The 21,797-nt window shown below is 37.5% G+C and overlaps 2 protein-coding genes across 6 annotated transcripts; one reads left to right on the top strand and one right to left on the bottom strand.

The window, feature by feature from the left end:
- Nucleotides 1–1,981: 1,981 nt before the first annotated feature.
- Nucleotides 1,982–9,781, top strand: METTL5 (methyltransferase 5, N6-adenosine; the record flags this gene model as incomplete). 2 transcript variants are annotated; one of them, XM_084892363.1, is made up of 8 exons in its annotated part: nt 1,982–2,188; nt 2,278–2,428; nt 4,242–4,356; nt 4,678–4,859; nt 6,045–6,127; nt 7,479–7,530; nt 9,223–9,272; nt 9,652–9,781. In XM_084892363.1, exons 2-8 carry the CDS (start codon nt 2,320–2,322, stop codon nt 9,688–9,690), a joined length of 630 nt encoding a protein of 209 aa, XP_084748489.1. In that variant the 5' UTR covers nt 1,982–2,188; nt 2,278–2,319. The 2 variants fall into 2 exon arrangements, with proteins under 2 accessions (XP_084748489.1, XP_084748488.1); XM_084892362.1 differs by lacking the exon at nt 9,652–9,781 and having other exon boundaries at nt 9,223–9,329.
- SSB (small RNA binding exonuclease protection factor La) lies at nt 8,190–21,482 on the bottom strand. Of its 4 annotated transcripts, none has more exons than XM_084892344.1 (12): nt 21,329–21,482; nt 19,449–19,520; nt 17,422–17,525; nt 17,160–17,334; nt 16,408–16,515; nt 16,222–16,322; nt 12,189–12,260; nt 11,653–11,695; nt 11,135–11,275; nt 10,387–10,573; nt 10,123–10,254; nt 8,190–9,843 (listed from the first exon to the last, which is right to left on the bottom strand). In XM_084892344.1, exons 2-12 carry the CDS (start codon nt 19,509–19,511, stop codon nt 9,755–9,757), a joined length of 1,215 nt encoding a protein of 404 aa, XP_084748470.1. In that variant the 5' UTR covers nt 19,512–19,520; nt 21,329–21,482; the 3' UTR covers nt 8,190–9,754. The 4 variants fall into 4 exon arrangements, with proteins under 4 accessions (XP_084748470.1, XP_084748469.1, XP_084748471.1 ...); XM_084892343.1 differs by lacking the exon at nt 21,329–21,482 and adding an exon at nt 21,193–21,324; XM_084892345.1 differs by lacking the exon at nt 17,422–17,525.
- Between the last annotated feature and the right edge of the window lie 315 nt (nt 21,483–21,797).

Genomic DNA, 21,797 nt, shown 5'->3' with positions numbered 1-21,797 from the left:
CTTCTTCTAAAAGAAAGTAAAAAGCCAACCCACAAAATGGGAGAAAATATTTACAGACTACTGGTATATAACTGACAAGGATCAAGTATGTAGAATATACAAAGAATTCTTACAACTCAACAACAAAAACATGAATAACCCAATTTTGAAATAAGCAAAGGGTTTTGGATTGTTATTTACCCAAAGAAGCTATAGAAATTATCAAGAAGCATATTTTAAAATGTTCATCAGGAAAATATAAATCAAACCACAATTAATTGCTACTTCATATTTGATAGGATGGCTATCATTTAAAAAATAAAAAATAATAAGTGTTGGTGAGGATATGGAGAACTTGTTTATAGGAACGTGGTCAGACATTGCTTATAGGAAGCTAAAATAATGACACATGAAGGATCTTTGTGGTGATGGAAATATTGTGTATTGATTTATCTGTCAATATCCTGGTTGTGATACTATACTATAGTTTTGCAAACTGTTATTATTGGGAAAAACTGAGTAAAAAATATACATAATCTCTATGTGTTATTTTTTATGGTTTTATATAAATTTACAATTATCTAAAAATAAAAATTTAAATCAATTTTTAAAAGGAAAAAATGTTTACAACCGCATATAGGTTTGTTTTCTTTCCATATATCTGGCTACTTTCAATCATCCATTTGATTCAAACTCCTTACTCCAGCCATCTTCCTCTCAACAAATACCAACAACAACAACAACTATTGGGCATCTGTTATGTGACAAAGAATTTTATGTACCAATTTTATGGGTAAGAACTTTTATGCATTAACTTATTTAATCTTCACAACAGATAACTTTGAATTCTACTTTTCACAGGAAACAGCAGCCTCAGACACCACTTCCTCAACTTCATTCTCAACCATCCATATATATACATTATTATTTTCAATATATATATATATATATATATATATATATATATATATATATATATGTGTGTGTGTGTGTGTGTGTGTGTGTGTGTGTGTGTGTGTGTATTTCAGAGAGGAAAAGAGGAAAGGAGAGGGAGAGAGATAGAAACATCAATGATGAAAGAGAATCATTGATCAGCTGCCTCCTGCACGCCCCCTTCTGGGGATCAAGCCCACAACTTGAGCATGTGCCCTTGACTGGAATTGAACCCAGGAGTCTCCAGTCCACAGTCTCAGGCTCTATTCACTGAGCCAAATTAGCTAGGGCATCCATCCACACCTCCTTTTCTTCCTTTAATAATGAAAAGAAGGACCCATTTCGCAGATTAAAGGCAATCCTTTCACTTAAGCACAGAATCTATTGTACTTCTCAGGATCCTAACTCCATCCAATAACCTCTTTCTTATATTTTGAATCCCTGCCCTAACCTTACAAATCCATCAATAATTCTCACTCCCCTTTTCGTAGCCACATTTCTTAAAAACTTTTTCTACTCTTTCTACTTCTGAACCTTTCGTTCAATTCAAAATCCACTACAAATTGATTTCTGCTCTACTCTATGAAAGCTTGACCTCTTGCCAGCATTTCACACTACTACCTATTTCTTTATTTAAACTCTCTCTTCTTTGGGCTTCTCTGACATCACTACTCTGTGAGAGTTGAGGTAAGTGACACGGGTGACCTAAAAAGAGGGAAACTAAGTTATAATAAATAGGACATGCTCGTGACCAAGGAGGCAAAGGTGAGGAGATCCCTGCTTTTTGAGAGGGAAGTTTGGAGATTGAAGACAGAAAGGGCTACACTGGGCATTAAAACAAAGTGACCGTGACTTTCACCCTCTTTTCCCCATCATTTTCCCTATCATTTTCTCCTCTTTGTTCCCTACCCTTTGAGTGTAACAGGTGGGGGCAGGGGAGGGGGGTGAACCCGGCTGGGGCGCTGCGAGAAGGGCACAAGTGGAGGTGGATGGAGATTGAGTCGCCAGCGGAACCCGGGAGCCAGGCCGCGGTTGCAGCTCGGAGGGAGCACGGGGACGGACGCGAGTGCGCTGGGTTAGCGGCGCTTCCGGCCCCAGCCCTGGCGCCGGCAGGCTCTTCAAATACTCAACACGGTGCGTGAAACCTGGGCTGGAGCCGCCGCTGATCGAGGATCCTGAGATCGGCGCGGGATACCCTGGAGGCAGGCTGCTCAGAGGCTGGCGGAAGACTCTGCTCCCCGATAGCGCCGGGAGGAGACGCACACGGCCTGGTCCGGTGTGTCCCGGGCCCTTTGGCCAGCGGCGCTGATAAATGGGCGGGGGTTTGGGGGCACGGAAATTCAAATTAAACTAATTTCTCTGCAGATTCGGTGCGGTTAAAACCTGAGAATCCACACTTTTTAAAAAATGAAGAAATTAAGACTTAAAGAACTAGAGAGTCGCCTGCAACAAGTGGATGCATTCGAAAAGCCCAAGTTACTTCTAGAACAGTATCCCACCAGGCCGCACATTGCAGGTAGGGCGGCTGGTGACCACGTCTTTGCTTCGCGGGTAGGGTTATACTCCATAATGAAATGAGGACGGTTATTTATATACAAAGAACATCCAGAGGAAATCTGCTGAAAGATTACATATCACATTAGAGAAGACTTCCTTGACATCACAGCTAAAGACACCCCACACACAGACACACACGTTGTCATTTTACTGTTTGGGTTTTGCATACCCTTAAAACTGTCAGACATCTTTTTAATGTGTTTGTTTCTCTCGTTATACTATAAACTCCTTAAGGGCAAAGAATTGGTCTTTTTCACACAGTTCCCAGTGCCTGAAGAGTTTCTGATACTAGTTAGGAGCTCAGTAAATATTTGTAAAATAGGGATCAATTTCTTTTTGCAAGGAATTGTCAGCACAGTTTCTATGCTATACTCTATCCTAGAAATGAATACTAGAACTGGCTAGCTGAAGGGCTTTTAACAAATCCTCTTTAAATATGAGGATGCATTTCAATTTTAAAAATAATCTGAGTGAGAATCAGTAGTGTTGCTTGATCGGAGAGACTGATAACCAGTAATACAGGAGAGAATACAGGAAGAACCATTCATATTTAGTAAATGTATTATCAAAGGTCAATGGGGAGACTTAAGGAGAATTAATTTGTTGACAACACCTGCGAGGAGGAAACTCATCCAGCTCCAACATAGTTCTGTTTCTAAGCTGCCAGTGAAAGTTAAGGAACTTATCTCCAACATACTGTCATAATTTCAACCAAATATTAAGACCAGTTTACTCAATTTATTATATATTTTATTAATTTTTTACAGAGAGGAAGAAAGAGGGATAGAGTTAGAAACATTGATGAGAAAGAATCATCGATCAGCTGCCTCTTGCACACCCCCTACTGGGGATGTGCCCGCAACCAAGGTACATGCCCTTGACCAGAATCGAACCTGGGACCTTTCAGTCCACAGGCTGACGCTCTATCCACTGAGCCAAACCGGTTTCGGCCCATAAGTGTATTTTTGATAAAAACTATTGGATCCTGGGGCTGCAGTAATGGCCAATAATCCTTGTAGGGTTCATATATCCAAAGGGAGATATAAGTGATCTTACTTATGAGTAACCTTCAGCATAGACCAGACTTTTGTGTATTTGAAATATCCCTTTCCAATCTCAGTAGCTTCTGCTCTACAACTCAATAGTTCTATCATGTCTTATTAGTGGATTATGAATATATGTCTGTAGATCATAAATATGTGTCTGAATATGTGAATCTAAAAGCTATATTGTGGGTTTAGTTTTTCCTTTCCCATTCTAGTTTAAGCTTATGGTACCTGGTGACAAATTTATTGCAAAAAAGTTATGTGCCTTTTTAATGTTAATGCTGTGGTTCCTGGACTTACAGATTTCAAAAATTAGTAAAATTTCAAAATAATTTTGGACATCGATATAGGGTTGCCAAATTTATATATTAACAAGGAAAGATATTTTTAAAACTTATTCTTCCCATCCTTTCATAAAAATATTTCAACATCAAAGATACCTGACATATGTGTGTGGATGGCAATGTTTTGAACAGTTCTCATTTATCTCAAAGTTTTGTCATTCTTGGCATTGCCAGCAGAGACTAGTTTTGGGGAACCATTAGTATGGGTTTTTTTATTTTTTGTAGGACCTTGTATTACATACCAAGTTATATGCCTTTGACTGGGGTACCATTTTGGGGAGGACTAGATAATGAAAGATAAATTGTTTTAACAAGTCATTTGCACAATTTGGATTTTGGTAATCAACTTGCTTCTTCTCTAATATGTTTTTTGATCTTTTAGCATGTATGCTCTATACAATTCATAATACATATGATGACATTGAAAATAAAGTGGTTGCAGATCTAGGATGTGGTTGTGGAGTACTCAGCATCGGAACTGCAATGTTAGGAGCAGGGTAGGTTCAGTATATATTATTTGGTATGGGGTGGCTTTAATAAGTATGAAGTGAGGGGATTGAGAATCTGATAATGAGCTCATTTTCAATGAGCAGAACAAACAAAACAAAAAAAAAAAACTAACAAAACAGTAACTGAGGCAAGCTGAGGCAGATGTCTCCCTTGTATACAAACCCTGCCAGATTGGGAAATCATGCTGTTGAAAGGTAACACTCACTCTTACTTTGCCAGTTGAGTTAAAAAGGTTATGGTTTTTATTGTTACTGTTTTAACTTGGAAGCCATAAATAATCGGTCTTTGTCTATGTTTTGTATTTACAGATTGTGTGTTGGATTTGACATAGATGAAGATGCATTGGAAATATTTAATAAGAATGTGGAAGAGTTCGAGTTAACAAATGTTGACATGGTTCAATGTGATGTGTGCTCATTATCTAACAGAATGTCCAAGTCGTTTGATACAGTAATTATGAATCCTCCTTTTGGAACCAAAAATAATAAAGGTTAGTAGCAAAACTCAGGTATATTGGTTTTAAAAACCAATTGCTCATTAATTGTTCAGGTTAAGTGTTTTTATCACTCTACAGTAAATACACCAAGCTCTTATTTGTAGTTATTACAATTTCAATTTGTTTAATGCATGGATAGGGAATTGAATTTTTCAATCTTTGTTTTCACAAATTTGTATTAAATGAAAAAAATATTTTTTACTCCATCTGGTTTCAATAATGATTTACCTGCCCTTTGTGAATGATTACGAATCCTATAAAGTCTTTTATACTTTTAGAACCTCCTTTTTCTTTTTTTTTTTTAAATCCTGGGGGATATTTTTCCCATTGATTTTAGAGAGAATGGAAGGGAGGGGGGAGAAAGATCAATGTGAGACTCATATCAAATGGTTGCCTCTCCCACCAGTTTGGGTGGGGAACCTGCAACCCAGATATATGCCCTTGACTGGAATAGAACTCGAGATTCTTCTATTCTTGGGCCAATACTCTAACCATTTTACCATGCCAGCCAATGCTAGAACCTCTTTCTTTTGTTTGCTTTAGTATATATTTTTATTTCAGAGAGGAATGGAGAGGAGGAGAAACATCAATGATGAGAAAGAATCAGTGATCAGGTGCCTCCTGCACACCCTACTGGGGAGCGAACCTGCAACCTGGGCACATGCCCTTAACCAAATCAAACCCGGGACCTTTCAGTCCGCAGGCAGATGCTCTACCCACTGAGCCAAACCAGTTAGGGCTAGAACCTCTTTTTAATACCCTAACACACCCAAGGATTTCATCATGTGTCCATCAGTAACAGTGACTCTCTGTGGCTTTGTGTGAATGCTGTGTGCAAGGAGGATAGGAAATCAGTAAGAGGGAAAGACATGCATAGTTTTAAAAAGTCCTCCTTGCACCCCCCAACCCCATGTGATTCTAATTACTACTCTATTCCTTTCTTCCCTCTTTGAAAGTTTTTGGAATATGATACTAATTTTTTTCCTTTATCCTTATTCAAATACATTATAGTTCTGGTTTTATTCTATCAACTTATATTTGGATATTTTACTTATTTGTATCCTTTTTGCAGAATTTGAAGTGGCTGTTTTAATATTTATTACTACCTGGTATTCACTTAATCTTCTATTTTGATAACAGGTATATAATTTAAATTGGAGCTTTTTCTACTGTTAACAGGAACAGATATGGCATTTCTAAAGACTGCTTTGGAAATGGCAAGAACAGCAGTATATTCTTTACACAAATCCTCAACAAGAGAAGTAAGTTCAAATCATCACGACATTGTCATTTATTTTTGAAATCATGAATGTTGTAAGGATTTGCTGTGGAATTTATTTACTGGTAAATAAATCTAAATACTAGACAAAACCTGGGCATGTGCTCCAACTGGGAATTGAACTGTGACCTCCTGGTCTATAAGTCGACGCTCAGCCACTGACCAACACTGGCCAGGCAAGTCTGTATTCTTATACAGAAATTCCAGATCTCAAAAATGGGAAAATATACCCAAACTAGGAATATTTATTAAATTCAAGAAAAAACTACAAAAACAGTGTCGGTATTGTTTAAAATTTAGGGAAATTAAATAGTTTATCAACCAGCTTAATCATACTATCATCATGAATAAAATGCTTATAGAAAATGTTAATAGCTCTAGATTTCTAGCAAATTATGCACATAATTTATTTAGGGGATTATGGGCAACTTTTTTTCCATTTATGTTGAAATGTTGTGTATATTGTTTTTAAAAATTAAGAAGCAATTTTTATAACAAATTAACCAAATATTTTATGTAGTTCAAGACCTAAAAGTGGTTAATGTTTAGTACTTACTGTGTGCCAAGACAGTTCAAAGCACTTTTTATATTCCTCAACAATCGGATGAGAGATACCATTATTATCCTCATTTAACAGATGAAGAAACTGAGGCACAAAAAGAATGAGTAGCTCAGGGTCACATAGCTGATAAGTAGCAGAGCAGCAGCTCATGTTTCCAGAGACCATGTTCTTAATTATCCCATACTACCACTGACCATGTCATAGATCTCTGTTGGTTTCCAGCATAGTTATATATATATTGATGAAATAATGCTGTAGAAACCATGGTAACGTTATACACTTTGATGTATTTCTGAAATAATAGCTTTGTGACTTGGATTTTATTTAAGTACTAGTGGCCGGTTGCAGGAAGATTCCTGCAATAGGGCTTCCTGCTGCAGTCGCTGCCCTGCCTGCTTCCCTTCCTTCTCTGTGCTTGGCTTCTTTCTATGCTGTCTTCAGTCTTCACTCTGGTCTGGATATGCAAGTTAACCATCTTGGTTGGGTTAATTTGCATACTTGTCCTGATTGGCTGGTGGGCGATGCAAAGGTGCTATCAATTTGCATGTTTCTCTTTTATTAGGTAGGATGTAATTTGGCTCAGATGGTTAAATATATTGAAATGGTTTGGTTTATTTTCCAATGTGATCCATTCAGTTGAAAAAAACTTAAGGATCTAAATTCTAATGAAGTTTTAAAAACTTGAATTTTTTGAAAACTACACCAAGTATTAGTAAAAAGCAATTTAAAAATATTTACAAATCAGTTCACATTAACATATTATTATGTTCAGCATATTCAAAAGAAAGCTGCAGAATGGAAAATCAAGATAGACATCATTGCAGGTAAGACAGTTTTTAAGTTTCTCATAAAACAAATATAAATTCTATCTAAGAAAGCCAAGATGCATTAAAGCCAAATCGGAATATTTATACAGGTGCTGAGAAGATACTGTAAATCTCATTTTTGTGTTGCAAACAGACAGCAAATGGAGTAAAGGCAGGGTATCAATGTTTGTCTAAGACTGTCCCAATTTATGTATTGAATTTTACTGAAAATTTCTATTAGTGCCGAAGTATTGGTCACTCCAGGCTCAGACCCTTTATAGCTTCATAGTGACTGAAAAGCTTGGGTTGAGTTGGTCAGACCTCAGTTTGAAATCCATTCATAGGAAATACCAGATTATGCCTATATCACAATATATATATATATATATATATATATATATATATATATATCCTTTTTAAAAATGTTTTTGTAGAAACATCAATGATGAGAGAGAATCATTAATTGGCTGCCTTCTGCACACCCCCCTACTGGAGACTGAGCCTGCAATCCAGGCATGTGTCCTTGCCTGGAATCGAACCCAGGACCCTTCAATCCACAGGCCAAAACAGCTAGGGCTGGATCACCTGTCTTCCAATTTTCTAATTGCCCCTGAAGTCAAATAACATTAAGCTTTTTTTTAGTAGGGGATAGAATATAATCATCCACACTGAGTAAATCATGCTTGGTACATTTTTATTAGTAAACTGAATATTAACAAACATTAAAATAGGGAAAGCATACAACTAGAAGCTAACTGTAATCCAAATAATCTTGAAAAGTCTGAAATAAGAGTACAATAAGGGGAAATGTTTTTACACGATAATAAACTATGAACTAGCACGGTGGTGTAAACCATATAACTAGATCTATTACTGTCCTTAATATAATGTGTAAACGGTCAGTCTTTCTATTATATTCTGTATTGTCATTCCTTACATAGTTTAAGTTATTAGAATATGCAATATGGAACACCTCAGAACAATTCCAGTATACTACCAAACCAGAGCCTTGCTACTCCAAATGTAGTTTTAGGTCATTACCCATTGACATCCCTTGGGAGCTTGTTAGATTTGCAAAATTCCAGGCTCCACTCATATCTACTGAATTATATTGCAATTTGCACCTCAATGCACATTAAGATTTGGGAGCTGTGACCCAGTTAGAATTTATGTTGTAAAATATGAAGGGCTAGGTAGACTCATTGCCATCACTCTAAAATGGATCAGTAATAAGTTTGGAGGACCTACATTATACTCTAGAAAGGAAGAATATGAAAAAATTTGTTTTCATTTAAGAGCATAGTTGGAAAATACATGGCTACTTACTACTATTAACTAAAATCCAGACAAAATTTTAAAATAATCATACTTATGAGATTGCTATCTATTGATTAGAAAACTAAAAATAGGAAGGTACTATCATTTTCATAGGATATACTTTTGTCCACTTATAATGCTTCTAAACTCTTCCCTATAACCTCAAATTTTGGTATAAATTACCAAAATAGCAAAAATGCCGAACTCAACTTGCCATGGGTAACCTTGGGGATATATCATGGCAGTCCTTGGATACCAAGTTAAAGTGACAGGTCTAAAATCTTCAGTTTACCAACATTTAGTGCTTTCTTAATTCGTGTTTAAGGGTGGTAAATGCTTAGAAATATAGTTTTCATCCTTAGGTGGCATTTTTTGTGTTTCTTTTTTTAATAGAGCTGAGATATGACCTGCCAGCATCATACAAATTTCATAAAAAGAAATCAGTAAGTCTCTTGAACTTTACAGTAAGTAATTCTTATATTATCAAGTTGCCTGAGTAAATACAAGAAACCCAGCCTGGGAGACAGATTATGGAATAGCCTATAATCAACAGCCAATATTCTGGTTTAAGATAAATTATTTCTCAAATACTTTGGGCAAAAAAAAAGAAAAAATAAACTTAAGTTTTTGCTCTTTTTATATAGTATATATTTTATTCATTTGTACTAATACATTCTCATATTACAAAGGCAATTTAGTACAAGAATCTTTCTTTTGATATTTGAATCATCTGAATAACATATAACTGTACATTAAAAAAAAATCCTCATTTGAATAACAAAAAAGACAAGCTAAACAATAAAAAATTTTTCTTTCTTACAGGTAGACATTGAAGTGGACCTAATTCGGTTTTCTTTTTAAAAGCATCCAAAGACAAACGCAGCTGAAAACCTAATTAAAATGAATACAAAATTTGTTTACTAAACTACTGGTCTCCGGCACCATTTTCTGTTTTCTGCTGTTTTGATGCAGGTTCTTCTTTGTCTGTTTCTTCTCTTGCTCTTTTTACTGGTCCTATACAATAACAATTAATTTTTGTTAAGTTCATTGTAAGGATTACTCTCTTTTAGTAAGGAGCACAATTACCAATGAGAAAGGCTTTTCTTATAGTACACACTTTCTGCTCTCTAACCTTAATTTCCAAACATCCTTGTTATCAAATTGTAAAAACAGCACAATCAGGGTAAATTGCAATCCAACAATGCCACTCCGACAGAAACTGAATAACCACATCGCTATTCTCTCCCACAAATAATTTCTCATGTAAATACCAAATGACTTAGAAAAACTTACCAGATGCATCATTTTCATCATGTTCACCATCACTATCAAATTTAGTTTTCTTGCCCTGGAACTGTACTTTTCCTTTAGCAGACCCAGTCTGGGCAACTTTATTTCCCTTTCCTTTTCCTTTAAATCTTCGACCTAAAGTGACAATTGAAAAATCAGTGAAGAAATGTTTTAAATATATTGTCACTGTCTTTGAACACCTATTATATTTTTTACTCAAGCAAATGAGTAAATGTCCAAACTCAGAAAAAAATAAGAATTAATAACCTTTTGACTTCCATTTGTTTAGGGATTCTTGTTGGTCATCCATGATTTTTTTCAATGCTTCTTTTTCCACATCTCCATCTAGTACTTCCCATGTCACGTCTTTGTTCCTTAATTGAAGGTTACCATTATTTGCATCTTTGGCTTTATCCAGTGCTTCCTTAGCTTTTTCTTTAAATAGAATTATTCCCTACACCAAAGACAAAAAAACCACACCCTTAAGTTTTTTTTAGTCTCACAGTTAATACCTTCAAAGTAATTTTTCCTAGCCTGCAAAATCTTCCATGCCATTACCAGTTTCAATGAATTTCAGTGAACATCAGGAAGGAAGATACTACAAAACTTGCAGTCACTGATACAGCCATTTACAGCATAACAGAAAATATCAGATATCACCTGGCCAATATGGCTCAGTGGTTGAGAGTAGTAGACTCATGCACCAGATCACTGATTCAATTCCCAGTCAGGGCACTTGCCCAGGTTGCAGGCTCCATTCCCAGTAAGGGGCGTGCAGGAGGCAGCCTCTCAATGTTTCTCTCTCTCTCCCCATTCACCTTTCTCTAAAAATCAATAAAAATACATTTTAAAAAAATACAGATTTCACATGGAGTCAAAGCAATCACAAAACGGACAATTAAACTATTTAAATAAATAATGAAAATTTGCTTTCTGCTAATTATTTCATGTGAAAGATAAATTTCTGTGCATTTTTCAACATTGGCATAAAGGATATGAATGAATGTTTCCAAACCTCTTTTGCTCCTCTGACAAAGTCTATCCATTTTATTTCACCATGATTTGAGAAAAGGATGTGCAAATCTTCTCTACAGGTCTGATCATCCAGGTCCCCTGAAAATTTCAACAAGCAGCCAATCTTTTCTTCTAGAGATTTCTATAAAAACATACAAGGCAATAAAAGTTTAATAAAAGCAACCACAAATCAGAAATAGCTTACACCACTCTATACCTATACAAGACTAGAAACTAAAATGCTATTTTTAAGTACTTTAATAGTTGGTATATTTCATCCTTTGTTCTACAATGGCTTTTAACTATTTTCTCCAAGTAAAATTTAATTAGTTATATGTTTTAGTTATATAAGTCTGTTTATTAAATCACTTCTGGATAAATAATAATTTTAGCCAATAGTACTTGGCTATTACTTTAATGTAATGACAACTACAGACTTGCTTACATATTTTCTGGAAAGTCTTCAGATCTTTTATTCTCATAACTTCAAATTCTTAGAAATCAGTAACATATACTTACTAATTCAGCACTTTCTGCTAACTTTCGTTTTTCTTCTTGCTCTCTACAAATAAAAATATAATTAGAATTTTCCATTTACTATATGAGAAAATTAAATCACGGTAAAAATTACCTTGATCATAATCACTAAACTTAACCAAAGCCAGTCCTTAGAATTTCTGATTGTCCAATACTAGCACATACAATGTGGCCTTCAGATTATCAAGGCAGTTTAAGACCCCAATGTTTCATAAGTAAAGGGTTACCATATTTTCCGGCGTATAAGATGACCCCCCTAATTTTACAGTTAAAACATAGGTTTATGCCTATATTCGCTGTATAAGACTACCCCCCACTTCTGAGGCAACACCAGTTCTTTTTTTTTTAATAGACTGCCTCTCTGACTCTGGCCAATCTGAGCAGGCTTTTTACTAGAACACAGTGTAGCCTATTGCTACTCATTTCAAAGCTCATCATCAGCCCCATTTCTCAGAACCACTATCTGCCTTGGTAAAGATTTAAGGAATTAAAATGTTCCATTAGCTCTATTTACTTACTTTTTAGCTCGTAATTTAGCTTCCACTTTATTTTGCTTTCTTTCTTCATTTTTCTTTGCAAAGTAATCTTCCCTAAAGGACACAAAATATAGAGGCTAAATTCATGAGAACAAAGATTTCAAATTATTTTGAATTATTTAAGACATGGTATAAAAAATGTTGATTTTTTTTCTATCAACATAATTACCTAAAAATTCAAAAGATATCAAGGAAGTTACTCTTGTTTTTAAATAGATTTACTAAGAAGTAATTCACATGCCATAAAACTCACTGTTTTAAAGTGTATAATTCAATGCCTTGTATTCAGATTGTACAACCATCACTATTATCTAATTTCAAAACATTTTCATGACCCCAAAAAAGGAATTCCATATCCATTAACCATCCCCTATTGGTTTTCATTTATCATTCATGTATTTTTTACTTATTTTTTAAGTATATTTTTTATTGATTTCGGAGAGGAAGGGAGAGAGAGAAATATCAATGATGAGAATCATCAATTGGCTGCCTCCTTCACACCCCACACTGGGGACGGAGCCAGCAACCGAGGCATGTGCCCCTGACTGGAATCAAACCCAGAACCTTTCAGTCCACAGGCTGACACTCTACTGAGCAAAACCCTACCTCATTCATGTGTTTTTTTTGTTGTGTTTTGGTTTTTTTTTAAGTAAACTACCAGTTATGTAAGTTTCAAGAGTTTTCTAGTGTTTGTTTCACAAAAGGAGAAAATTCTAAAATCCTTCCGAGACCCAAGAATAAAAACAATTATAGAAATCACATTAAAAACATATCCTCAGCCGAAACTGGTTTGGCTCAATGGATAGAGCGTCAGTCTGAGGACTGAAAGGTCCCAGGTTCGATTCCAGACAAGGGCATGTACATTGGTTGCGGGCACATCCCCGGTGGTGGTGGGGGGGGTGCAGGAGGCAGCTGGTCGATGATTCTCTCTGATTGATGTTTCTAGCTCTCTATCCCTCTCCCTTTTTCTCTGTAAAAAATCAGCAAAAATATATTTAAAAAAAACAAAAAACATATCCTCAGCCTCCTAATTATAGATACTTCTATCAATCTGCCTCCCAGTGTTTATGAGAGTTCAAACTGTACAATACTGTTCAAAACTGAAGACTATTAGGTATCAGTTCTTTTTTCTGCTCACTGTGATACTACAGAGAAATTATTCTTCATTACTGCTCAGCAAAATCATCGTATATGCTTAATCATCACTTGTATTATTTTATTTCTTCCAGTATCCTTGCATTATAGTATCTGTGTCACTGGTTTTTAAGAGCTTGTTTATGACTAAAGATGTTAACCATTTCTCATGCATTGCAAATAAAATACCATGCTTTTTCTTATTATTTTACTCTGGTGTGTTTTTTTTTGTTGTATCAAATTTGTGTATTAAATATAATCATGTTCTGTTTAAAAACAAACAAGCATATCCTCGGGTGAAGACTAAAAAAGAAAAAACAGCTGAGACCGGTTTGGCTCAATGGATAGAGCGTCGGCTTGGGGACTGAAGGGTCCCGGGTTCGATTCCGGTCAGGGGCATGTACCTTGGTTGCGGGCATATCCCCAGTGGGGGGTGTGCAAGAGGCAGCTGATCAATGACTCTCTCAGCGATGTTTCTAACTCTCTACCTCTCTCCCTTCCTCTCTGTACAAAATCAATAAAATATATTTAAAAAAATAAAAAGAAAAAAAAGAAAAAAGAAAAAACAATTTTGAGAGTGTAACACTGAGCATGATTATCACAATGCATCTCTAAATCCGGTTTAGTACACAGCATATTTAGAATACTATGTTGTAGAGAGCACTGGGATTGGTGGCCGAGTCTAGTGGCATCGGCAGAGCCACCTCCTGGAAACATACCTTGCCAGAGGCAGGTATGTTGTCAGCCTAACCTTTAGCTCAGGTGCCAGGGGGTGGGTTTCATATCTAAGTTCAGCTAAGTGCCAGAACAGACACAATTATCCGTGTTCAGCCAGGAGTGACAATTACAAAGAAGCCATAAGAATGAAGAATTGCAGCTTAATCCTTAACCATGATTTCACATAATTTCCTGTGTCTTAAACTGTAGTAAACTTCCCAGTATCAGAGATGCAAATCAAAACAACAAAGCGGTACCATCTCACACCTGTCAGAATGGCCAACATCAACAAATCAACAAACGACAAGTGTTGGCGAGGTTGTGGAGAAAAAGGAACTCTCGTGCACTGCTGGTAGGAATGCAGACTGGTGCAACCACTGTGGAGAACAGTATGGAGCTTCCTCAAAAAACTGAAAATGGAACTCCCATTTGACCCAGTAATCCCACTCCTAGGAATATATCCCAAGAAACTAGAAACACCAATCAGAAAGGATATATGCACCCCTGTTCATAGCAGCACAATCTACAATAGCTAGAATCTGGAAACAGCCTAGGTGCCCGTCAGCAGATGATTGGATCAAAAAACTATGGTACATCTACACAATGGAATACTATGCTGCCATAAAAAAGAAGGAATTCTCATCATTTGCAGCAACCTGGATAGAACTAGAGAACATCATGCTGAGTGAAATAAGCCAGTCAATGAAAGAGAAATACCGCATGACCTCTCTCATTTATGGATATTAAAGAACATTATAAACTGACGAACCAAAAGGCAGATATAAAGACAGTAAAGCAACAAGCAGACTGTCAAATTACAGCGGGGAGGGTAGAGAGATCTGGGAGGAGATAAGAGATCAACAGAAGGTCTTGTATACATGCATATAAGTACAACCAATAGACACAAAACTCTAGGCCTGAGGGAGGGTATGTATGGGGGGCGGGGGGGGGGGGGCGCAATGTTAAAATATGTACACAGATAATAATTTAATTAAAAAAAACAAAAAAAAAACTTCCCAGTATCATGCTGTGTATAATAAACACGCCGCACCAATTCTGGGTCACTATCTCCATCAGAGGGCAGCATCCCACCTAGTCCCAGCTTAACCTAGTGTCCATGTCTATTTCTTTTTCTCAATCCCCCCTCACCCCTACTAGGGACTCGTCTGCTCTCTAGCTGTGCTGGCTGCGACAAGGAGAGAAAACTTATACTACTATGTAATGCACAAGTAGGAGACTATGGTCCTCCATCTAACTTTATCATGCAAATGCTCTGGTTTGTCCAAGTTTTCAGACACATTGAAAAATGTGATCCAAATCTCTATTACATAATCCTTTGTACTATATAAAATACAGGCATAGCCGGGACTGGTTTGGCTCAATGGATAGAGCGTTGGCCTGCGGACTGAAGGGTCCCGGGTTCGATTCTGGGCAGGGGCATGTACCTTGGTTGAGGCCACATCCCCAGTAGAGGGTGTGCAGGAGGCAGCTGGTCGATGATTCTCTCTCATCGATGTTTCTAACTATCTCTCTCTCTTCCTCTCTGTGAAAAATCAATAAAATATATATTTTTAAAAAATAAATAAATAAAATAAAATACAGGCATAGCTGAAACCGGTTTGGCTCAGTGGACTGAGAGGTCCCAGGTTTGATTCCAGTCAAGGGCATGTACATTGGTTGTGGGCACATCCCCAGTAGGGGGTGTGCAGGAGGCAGCTGGTCGATGTTCCTCTCTCATCGATGTTTCTAGCTCTCTATCCCTCTCCCTTCCTCTCTGTAAAAAATCAATAAAATATATTTTTTAAAAATAAATAAAATAAAATATAGGTATATAGACTATGAGAACACATAAAAATTGTAGTGATTTATTCTCTAACACCAAAAGCCAAAATTTTAGTATCCAGCCTGATTATGAATTTTAGATGCAAAATAAGTCCTAAAACTCAGCCTCGTTTACTAACTGCTAACAGAGAAAAGGTATTAATAAACTTTTCTATGTATTCTCAAAGGATTGTTTCCACTAAACCAATTTCAAGCATTTCTCAAAGAACCCAATGGATACCAAAACTACTGGACTTAGAGGATGTTATTCCATATTCCTTACCCTAGTGTGAAAATTCAAAATAACTAAGTGGCCAGAAGAAACATCAGGAAAAAGACTTACTTGAAAAGTATTAGCAGATCTGTGTCTTTGTATTTTTGTCCAGGGGTCTCCACAAACTTTTTAGCAGATTCAATGCTATCAAACACAGCAAATATTGATCCCTTTTAAAAGGGGGAGAAAGACTTTTTTAGTTATATCCCATATATTTTTCAACTAGAAAAAGTCTGTTACATCATACAACCATACCTTAAATGCTTTATGCAATGTTCTTCTCATCTGAATATTTAGTACTTGACCTTTATCTTCTAACCATTCTTTTATGTCATCAAGGGTTGCATCAGTAGGGAAGCCTTTCTGTGAGTAGCAAGAAATGTACAAATGACTTCTTAGATAAACAATTAGCAAGAAATTCTGAATCCTTTTGTCTTGAAATGAAGCCATGACATCCATCCATCCTTCCCTCCCTCTCTCAAATGTTTTGACAGCTCTGTTTCAGAGCTATTGCTATCCAGTACAATAAGACTTATCTAGGATTCAATTCCAAATAATCCAGCTGTTGTAGAAAAAATAATCCAGTTAGAACAGGAACAAGATTCATCAGGTGTTAACTGTTACAATTAGATAATTGTACAATCTACTTTTGTATGTCTGAAATTTTCCAGAATAAAAAATACTTAAAAATTAATATTCTAAAAAAAATTGCTATCGAGTTTAGCTAATGACAAATAAGAACAGGTGATATGCACTGGGTGTTTATATGGTAAATATTTTACCCAATGGTATATGGGTTTTTCATTTGATTCTCATAACACTTCTGAAAGGTAAAAATATTATCATTTATAAAGATAAGGCTTAAAGAAATTAAGAACATATAGTAGGTGGTTAGGGACATATAATAAGTAGTGAAGCTATGATTGCTGAGCCCTTGTTCTCACCAACTCTACCATCCATTTTTTCTAAACAAATGTTATAATTAAGTGCATTAAAGGCCCACTTACAATATAAACAGATCTGTTTTTTACATCATTTTTATACTCATCAGTCACTTCAGGGAGGGGTTTGTTTGGAGATCTTCTGATTTTGGTTTTATCTTCACTTATTTCCATGAGTTCTGCCTTTGATTTGCTCAGTGCTTCTACTATTACATTAAAGTCTGTTGTTAGACGGTTTAACCTGAAGAATATGTATAAAAACATTGTAAGACTTAGTACTAGCACTTGTTAACAGAAAATCTAAAGATGGTTTTTAAAAGGTTTTTACCTATTAAATTTTATCATTATTTCCAAAGGTACCCAGCCTTCATCCAGTTTGATTTGTTCCTTTAAAAATTTGTCCCGTGGCAAATTGAAATCGCCAAAATAATACTGCAAGATAATTACAATATATTTCAGATCATTGTATAATATTGACTCCAACTCTGGAAGGTTTTTATTAAAATTACTATCACATCACTAAGTTATAGTCTTTAAAAATACATGTCATGCTCTGGCCAGTATTGTTCGTTTGGCTGCACGTCATCCCAAGCACCAAAAGGTCGCCAGTTCTATTCCTAGTCAGGGCACATGCCTGGGTTTCAGGCTTGACACCCAGTGCAGGGTGTGCAGGAGGCAGCCAATCAATGTTTCTCTTTCTCTTTCTCTCCCCTCCTCATTCTTCCTTTCTCTCTAAAATCAATAAAAACTTATTTTAAAAAACACGTCAGAACTTAAGTAGCAATAAATATTTCCTCCTAAAGATACCATAATTAAATATTTATAATACAAATTTAACAAAAAGGTAAAACTAAAAGTCAAACAATGCAATTAACAGATATGTCAACAAAAAATAAAAATATACCTAAGGATTTAGTATATAAAAAAAATCTCTTGCTTCAAATCAGTGTGGAAAAAATAAATTTAAAACCTGGAGTAACTGGTTAATCACTCCAATTTTTAAAAGTTAAAAGTGTAGCCAAAACCGGTTTGGCTCAGTGGTAGAACGTCGGTGTGCTGACTGAAAGGTCCCAGGTTCGATTCCGGTCAAGGGATGTCCGGTGGGGGGTTGCAGGAGGCAGCTGGTTAATGTTTCTCTCTCATTGACGTTTCTAGCTCTCTCTCTCTCCCTTCCTCTCTGTAAAAAAATCAATAAAATATATATATATTTTAAAAGTTAAAAGTGTATATCTAATTTAAGCATAGAATCACCCTTTCTCAGTATAAAAACAAGGTAAAACTATACATGAAAAACTATACAAGTGTGACTGCTTAGAATGACAAAAATAAGACAAACACAGAAGTCTATTAATAATTCTTAGGAATTAAGGGAAAAGAAAAAAAACTCCAGAAAACTCTGATAGAAAAATGAATAAAGGACATTTTTTTAAAAATCACTCAAACTGTATATGTACTATAAGCATAAGTTCAATGCATTATTAATTCAAAGAAATATAAATTAATGAAATAGAATTTTTCACCTGACAAATTGGCTGAAATTCTAAAAACAAGTATACCTAGTATTGGTCTGAATACAAAGAAATAGTCATGCAGGCAGATGTAAATTGGACTTAATTATTGAAAGTTTTTAAAAAATGTGTATAACCTGCCAAAACCGGTTTGGCTCAGTGGATAGAGTATCGGCCTACAGACTGAAAGGTCCCAGGTTCGATTCTGGAAAAAGGGCATGTACCTTGGTTGCCGGCACATCCCCAGTAGGGGGTGTGTAGGAAGCAGCTAATAGATGTTTCTCTCTCATTGATGTTTCTAACTATCCCTCTCTCTTCCTCTATAAAAAAATCAAAATATTTTTTTAAAAATGTGTATAATCCTTTTAAATCAGTAAACATGTTTATTAATTTATAAAGATATGATAAAACTGTTATAGCTAAAATATTGGAAATACCCTACATATCAAATAGGGAATTGGGTGTATTGCATCCCATGTTTGGTGGAGGAAAGGGAAGGAAATAAAAACTATGTTAGTGTCAGCACTGACCAAAGTGTAAAAGTGTAAAAGGTACTATTATCCTCACTTCATAGACTAGGAAACTACAGAAAAAAGGTAAGTAACATTAGTCTACAATGTTATCTTTTGAAATATCTGCAGTCTTTGGGTTTCATAAACTGGCTCCACCAATATAAACAGGTGTACTATTTTATGTACAACTAATTCCAAGAATCAAAGACAAGCCAAATATTGAATTATGGGTCAATATATGACCAAAATTAAATGTTATTTCTGTATTTGTTATGAGGCCCTAAATTTCCTTTGGAAGAGCTTGTTTTCACAGTTGAATAGTACAAGGATCATACCTCAATTTGATGACAGATTTTGGCCTCCAGGGCAGCCATTTTTTCATCACCGTTTTCAGCCATTGTGGCTACCTGTAAATTTTTTCAAATTGGAATTATTGCTTATTTTTTAGCATAAAACTCAAGATCAGAAAAAGAATGTTCCAAAATTATCAGTATCGCATTGTTTTCTTTTAAAAGAAACCAATAATTTTTAGTTTCTCTACTCAATTCTCAAATTTCAAAAAAAGAAAACGTTGGAATAAATGATGGAAAAGTGAAAATGTGCACACCCCTTTCAGTAAATCACTGCTCCCTCTTCTATAACAAAGCAAGTGGTTATCTTCTTTATGGATCTAGTTTGGTGTGGGTCAAATTTCTTTTAAAACTAGTCACAGTTGACTGACTAAAATCTTTATCAGCCAAGATTAAGCATCATAACTTTGGGGGGAGGGGGGAATTCACATATTTCTGCCAGGGTCCAATCAGATGCTGTACAGTAAGAAGCATATGAGCCGGAACCGTTTGGCTCAGTGGATAGAGCGTCGGCCTGCAGACTGAAAGGTCCCGGGTTCTATTCTGGTCAAGGGCATGTACCTGGCTTGTGGGCACATCCCCAGTAGGAGGTTTGCAGGAGGCAGCTGATCGATGTTTCTCTCTCATCGATGTTTCTAACTCTCTATCCCTCTCCTTTTCTCTCTGTAAAAAATCAATAAAATATATATATTTTTAAAAAGAAGCATATGAAATGACAACTTGAAAGCCTGCAGACACTGAGACAAGGATAAGCTGGGATACAGTATGCCTACTCATTCCCTAATGTACTTATTGGCTAACCAGCATCCTGCTCGGGCGTGCAGGAAGGAGGAGGCTGTGAGGTTGGTTTGCTAGGGACCCAAAACCACCACGTCTCCTCACTTCAAGTGACCTGCCCCTAGAGCTCTATGAAACCATCCAGGCACCCACATCGCACACAAGTACCCAGGGTCTCATCAAGAGTGTCTGCCATTCGCTGCCTCCCTCGCTGGCACACTCCTCGGAGGCCTCGCGCAGACTCGGTAATTACTACACAATAAACCGAGTGGGTGCACGCTGGGAGCTCTGGCAACAGGAATTTTTATATGGTGCACATCCCACTACCAACTTTGCTCAGCCGTATACCCTGGACTGCCGACCACCACCTACATTCCTAAGTTATCACCATGATGTAGGGCCCCTTGGAAAACAAAGGGGGAGATAAAGGACTATTTTTAAGTCCTTACAAGCCGCCTCAGCTTACCCAATTTTAGAACTTCGCTTCATCCTAGTCTTACCCAGAATGTAAAAATAAGATGTGAGATATGAGCCACAGTTAACATTTCGCACAGAAGCCTGAATGTGAGTGAATGGAGAAAACCCTAGAAAGCCGAGTTTCGCCAGGGGAACACCCACAGCCCCGATCCTCGGGCCTCCGCTCGGTCCCACGGGATCCCAGGACACCCACCCCCCCGGGAACCCACGGGGGGGCCGGCCCCCCGAACGGCCGCCTGAGGCGCCCCGCGAGGCGGCCACGATGGGAAACTTCAAAGACGCAGAGGGGATGCGGGCAGCTTCCGTCCACAGACCCCGCCAGGGACCCGTCCCGAAGCAAGACCCCGGCTCGCTCGCTCGGGCCCCAACCGCGTGCGCAGAACCCCAGGCTCCGGCCTTCCCCTCAGGGGCGCCTCTCCCCGCCCGGGCCAGCGCGCCGCCTCCGGCCGCGGCCCACGCGGCCCAGGACCCGGACCTGAGGCAGGAGAGAAGCCGAGGCGCCCGGCATGAGGCAGCAAAGAAAGGAACGCGCGCCGCGGGGCACCACGCGGAGCAGGGCCTTTTGTTCCTCCTCCTCCTCCTCCTCCTCGTCAGCCCCGGAAGTTACTCACCTAGAAGGTGCCGGTCCCGCAGAGCCGGGCCACAGGATCGCTGAGAACGCCGCGCTCGCCGCTTCTAACGCGCGCGCAAAGAAGATGGGGGCTGTCCCGGCAGCCCTTGCGCCCGGTGCGAGTGGCCGCGGCCGCGCGGCCTCGGGCGCGCAGAGGCTGGCGGGGCGCCGGCGCAGCGTGTGACGCGTGCCGGCGCAGTGTGATGACGTGGCGGTAGTTCCGCCCCTACTCCTTGGCCCTCCCCAAGAAATTGGGTTTCTGTGTCTGGCCGAGTGATAGAGAGGATATTAGCGTAATTATTTGTTTTTGTTTGGGTGGGAGAGGGGGTTGATTGTTTATTTGGTTTTATTTTAGAGAGAGAGGAAAAAACATTATTAACAATTAAAAAAATTTTTTTAAACAATTTGTCCCGCGTCCCGAGGCGTTTTGTTTGGGGGGAAAGGGGGTTGGTTTTTTTGTTTGTTTTTGG

This window comes from Pipistrellus hanaki (assembly GCF_964339955.1).
Source record: "Pipistrellus hanaki genome assembly, chromosome: 8".
In the NCBI taxonomy this organism is placed as follows: Eukaryota; Metazoa; Chordata; class Mammalia; order Chiroptera; family Vespertilionidae; genus Pipistrellus; species Pipistrellus hanaki.
Note: the sequence above shows the minus strand (reverse complement) of the source record. Positions and strands in the feature narration are given on the sequence as shown.